Below are 3,776 nucleotides of genomic sequence, written 5' to 3' on the forward strand. Positions count from 1 at the left end.
AAAAAGTGCTCACACAGGGAGCGGTGAGGGTCTGGGATGCACTACCTGAGGGTGTGGTGGAGGCAGGTTCAAATGAAGCATTCAAAAGGGGGAAAAAAAGCAAAACACTGCGGATGCTGGAAATCTGAAATAAAAGCAAAAATAGCTGGAAAAGCTCAGCAGGTCTGACAGCATCTGCGGAGAGTTAATGTTTCGAGTCTGCATGACTCTTCATCAGAACTCTTATCCAAAAGGGGATTAGACAGGCGTCCCAATAAGGAAGAATGCGCAGGGTAGTGGGGAGAAGGTGGAGGGGGGGGAGTGGGACTAGGCGAGTTGCTCATTCGGGGAGCTGGCGCAGACGCGATGGGCCGAATGGCCCTCCTCCTGGCGCTGTAGCAATTCTGCCAATGTGAGCCTGAAACCAAGTGGAAGCCTCAGTCCCTCTAGCGGCCCGAGAGCCAGCGAATTCCTGCCTCTTTGACATTTGCCAGGGGTCCCACACACCCGGGGCTGCATAGAAAAGGGGGAAGGGGTGGGGGGAAAGGAGCCCTGCCTGGTGGACCCAGGTGCATTCCAGAAAATCCTCGCAGCAACCCCCCCTCCAAAAAAAAAACACACACTCCCCCCCATGTATCTCGGTGAATCCTTCAGGACCAACCACATCTTCCACAAGAGCAGAAATCTGATTCTAGCAGGTAGAGTTGGCAAACTTGGGGACATTGGTCAATGATTGGTTCGGGGGGATGGGGGGGGTGGTGGAATTCGGAATCTATTTTATAAAAGTTACAACTTGAGATTCCAGATCAGTTCGTGGCTGTGAAGTCCGGAGTGCAGTGATCCATTCTCCCTGACTGGGGAGTTTACCACACGTGTGGATTTTTGCCTAATTTAATGGAGGTTTTCTCCCCCCAGGCTTTGCAATGTCAAATTGAAGCAAAATAAAATACTAGGGTCATACAGTCTCTGTTTCTCTCTCTCTCTGTCTCTCCACCGTTACTCTCAGCCCGGCTAAATTGTATTTCCCCCCTCCCCAGTTTGTGTTTAACATTGTAGCGCTGCTGCGACAAGTGATAAGACAAGTTGAGGAGCAGCTCCCTCGAAATGCTGGGGGCTCAGTGAGGGCTCAGTTCTGGGTCAGGCACACACTGTGGGGTGTAGCAGCAGGGAATACATTCTCTCCCTCTCTCTCTGCGTGTTTATTTTTATATTGCAAACGTAATTTTAAAAGTGGAGAGAGAGAGAGAAGCGTCTGTCTCCCCCTCTCTGTCTCTCTCTTTCTCTCTCTCTCTCTCTGTCTCTTTCTCTCTCTCTCTCTCTGGAGCACTAACGGGATTTAATCAGCCGGGGTTGGTTACCATCCAGTTGCTGTAAGTCACACAATGTGGGAGGGGGGGAGCAATCTGGGCCGATGTGGTGTCAGGCGCCGGCTTCTATCCCACAAACACTGCAGGGCCAGTCTGCAGTGACCACTCACTTGCTTTCTCTCCACCACCACCACCACCTCCTCCTCTGTGATTGGGATTTCCAACTAGCAGGGGGGTGGAGAGGTTGGGAGGAGGGAGGAGGGGAGCAATGATGAACCGAGGTAAGCATGCTTAAAATAATGATGCATGCGTTTTTCTTTTTCTTTTCCAAACCCCGGCTGATGGACGCTTTCCAAATGAATTCTACAGCTCCTTGTGTGCAAATGTATGTATTTTGTCATCCTGGTGGGTTGAAGGGCACAGCGCATGCTCGCGTCAATTTCAATGATGTTTCTTGACAACTAATTTCATCCCCCCACACACACCTCCCTCCCTCCCTCCCCTCCCCTCCCCTTGCACAAAAAAACAATGTAGATGGATATATTGCAAGATAAACTATAAGGCGGTAGAGAGAGAGGCTCTGGGAAGGTTACCTCATAGCTCCTGCTATTATTAAAAGTGCATGCGTTGCCCCATCTCCAGTTCCTCGCCTGCTCCAGGAAGTTGGAAGGGATTTATTTATACATATTGCATTTCTTGTTTTGGTGAGTGTATTTGTGTGTGTTTCCCCCTCCCTCCCTCCCCTCCAGGGCAGAGGGGCGCCCCCAGTGCCAGTTTCTATGAGGATGGCTGACGGTCTGCGCTTTGTGCTGTGCCTCTGTTCTAGGGTTCACGCCCAGGGGGAGCAGCGAAGCAGCCGTCGGGACGCCGCACTCCAGCCTTGAGATGCTGCCCATCACCGCTTCGGAGCCACCAAGTTGTCCGGGCTCCCCTGCAAATGCGCAGGCGCCGGGTTCCCAAAGAGACACCTTTTAATTCTGCAGCGACCAGAGGGGAAGAGGAGATACATTCCATCTCCATTTTAGACACACACACACACACAGAGAGAGAGAGAGAGAGAGGGAATTTTAGACACACACAGAGAGGGAGAGGGAATTTTAGACACACACACAGAGAGAGAGAGAGAGGGAATTTTAGACACACACACAGAGAGAGAGGGAGAGGGAATTTTAGACACACACAGAGAGAGAGAGAGAGAGGGAATTTTAGACACACACACACAGAGAGAAAGAGAGAGAGGGAATTTTAGACAGAGGGGGAATTTTAGACACAGAGAGAGAGAGAGGGGGGGAATTTTAGACACACACAGAGAGAGGGAATTTTAAACAGAGAGAGAGAGGGGGAATTTTAGACACACAGAGAGAGAGAGGGAATTTTAGACACATACAGAGAGAGAGAGAGGGAATTTTAGACAGAGAGAGAGAGGGAATTTTAGACACACAGAGAGAGAGAGAGAGGGAATTTTAGACACACACAGAGAGAGAGAGAGGGAATTTTAGACACACAGAGAGAGAGGGAATTTTAGACACATACAGAGAGAGAGAGAGGGAATTTTAGACACATACAGAGAGAGAGAGAGGGAATTTTAGACAGAGAGAGAGAGGGAATTTTAGACACACAGAGAGAGAGGGAATTTTAGACACATACAGAGAGAGAGAGAGGGAATTTTAGACAGAGAGAGAGAGGGAATTTTAGACACACAGAGAGAGAGGGAATTTTAGACACACAGAGAGAGAGGGAATTTTAGACACACACAGAGAGAGAGAGAGAGAATTTTAGACACACACAGAGAGAGAGAGAGAATTTTAGACACACACAGAGAGAGAGAATTTTAGACACACAGAGAGAATTTTAGACAGAGAGAGAATTTTAGACAGAGAGAGAATTTTAGACACACACAGAGAGAGAGGGGGCGAGGTGGAAATAAAATAGACTGATCGGTGCAAACTTGTTATCCTGAGAGGAGGCTCTCCTCCCCCCAACCAACCCTCCCCTCCACTCACACACACACACACACACACACATCCATTCACCAACCATTCCGGTTCTGCGATGTAAAGGAGAGAGACAGAGAGAGAGAGAGAGATCCCCGGGCAAGGTTGCTCCTGGCGTTGGTGTGAAGATGGTGAGTCCTCCCGTGTGTCAGTCACGGCCAACTCCACGGAGAATCAGCGAGGTCAACGGCGAGGAGCATGGCCGGCTTGGGCCGCCGCTCGCCAGCTCTCTAAACAATGTCAGCGAGGGGCAGCCCTCCCAGCCTAAGGAGTGAAGCCGCAGCCCCGACCCCGGTGAAGGTGGGGATCCGAAACCGCATGAAAATGGTCATTGACCAGCTGGAAGTCATCCTCCAGGAGCTGAAAGAGGTGGCGAAGGAGCTGAAGGAGGTAAAGCGGAATTTATTTACTGCCTGTTTGTTCTGCGGAGAATAACTGTGTCCAGACCGCCACTGTTTCCCGTTAAAAACAGTAAGTGAACCTTCACTGCTTTCCC

General features: G+C 50.1%; 1 protein-coding gene across 1 annotated transcript in view; it reads left to right on the plus strand.

The window, feature by feature from the left end:
- Positions 1–3,329: 3,329 nt before the first annotated feature.
- LOC144669954 (inhibitory synaptic factor 1-like) overlaps positions 3,330–3,776 on the plus strand; it is a 4,379-nt gene continuing 3,932 nt past the window's right edge. The window contains exon 1 of the mRNA XM_078532234.1: positions 3,330–3,670. Within this exon, the coding sequence (XP_078388360.1) occupies positions 3,518–3,670 (153 nt within the window). The 5' untranslated portion in view covers positions 3,330–3,517. The remainder of the gene's footprint in view (positions 3,671–3,776) is intronic.

Source organism: Cetorhinus maximus, chromosome 30 (genome assembly GCF_964194155.1).
Source record: "Cetorhinus maximus chromosome 30, sCetMax3.hap1.1, whole genome shotgun sequence".
NCBI lineage: Eukaryota > Metazoa > Chordata > Chondrichthyes > Lamniformes > Cetorhinidae > Cetorhinus > Cetorhinus maximus.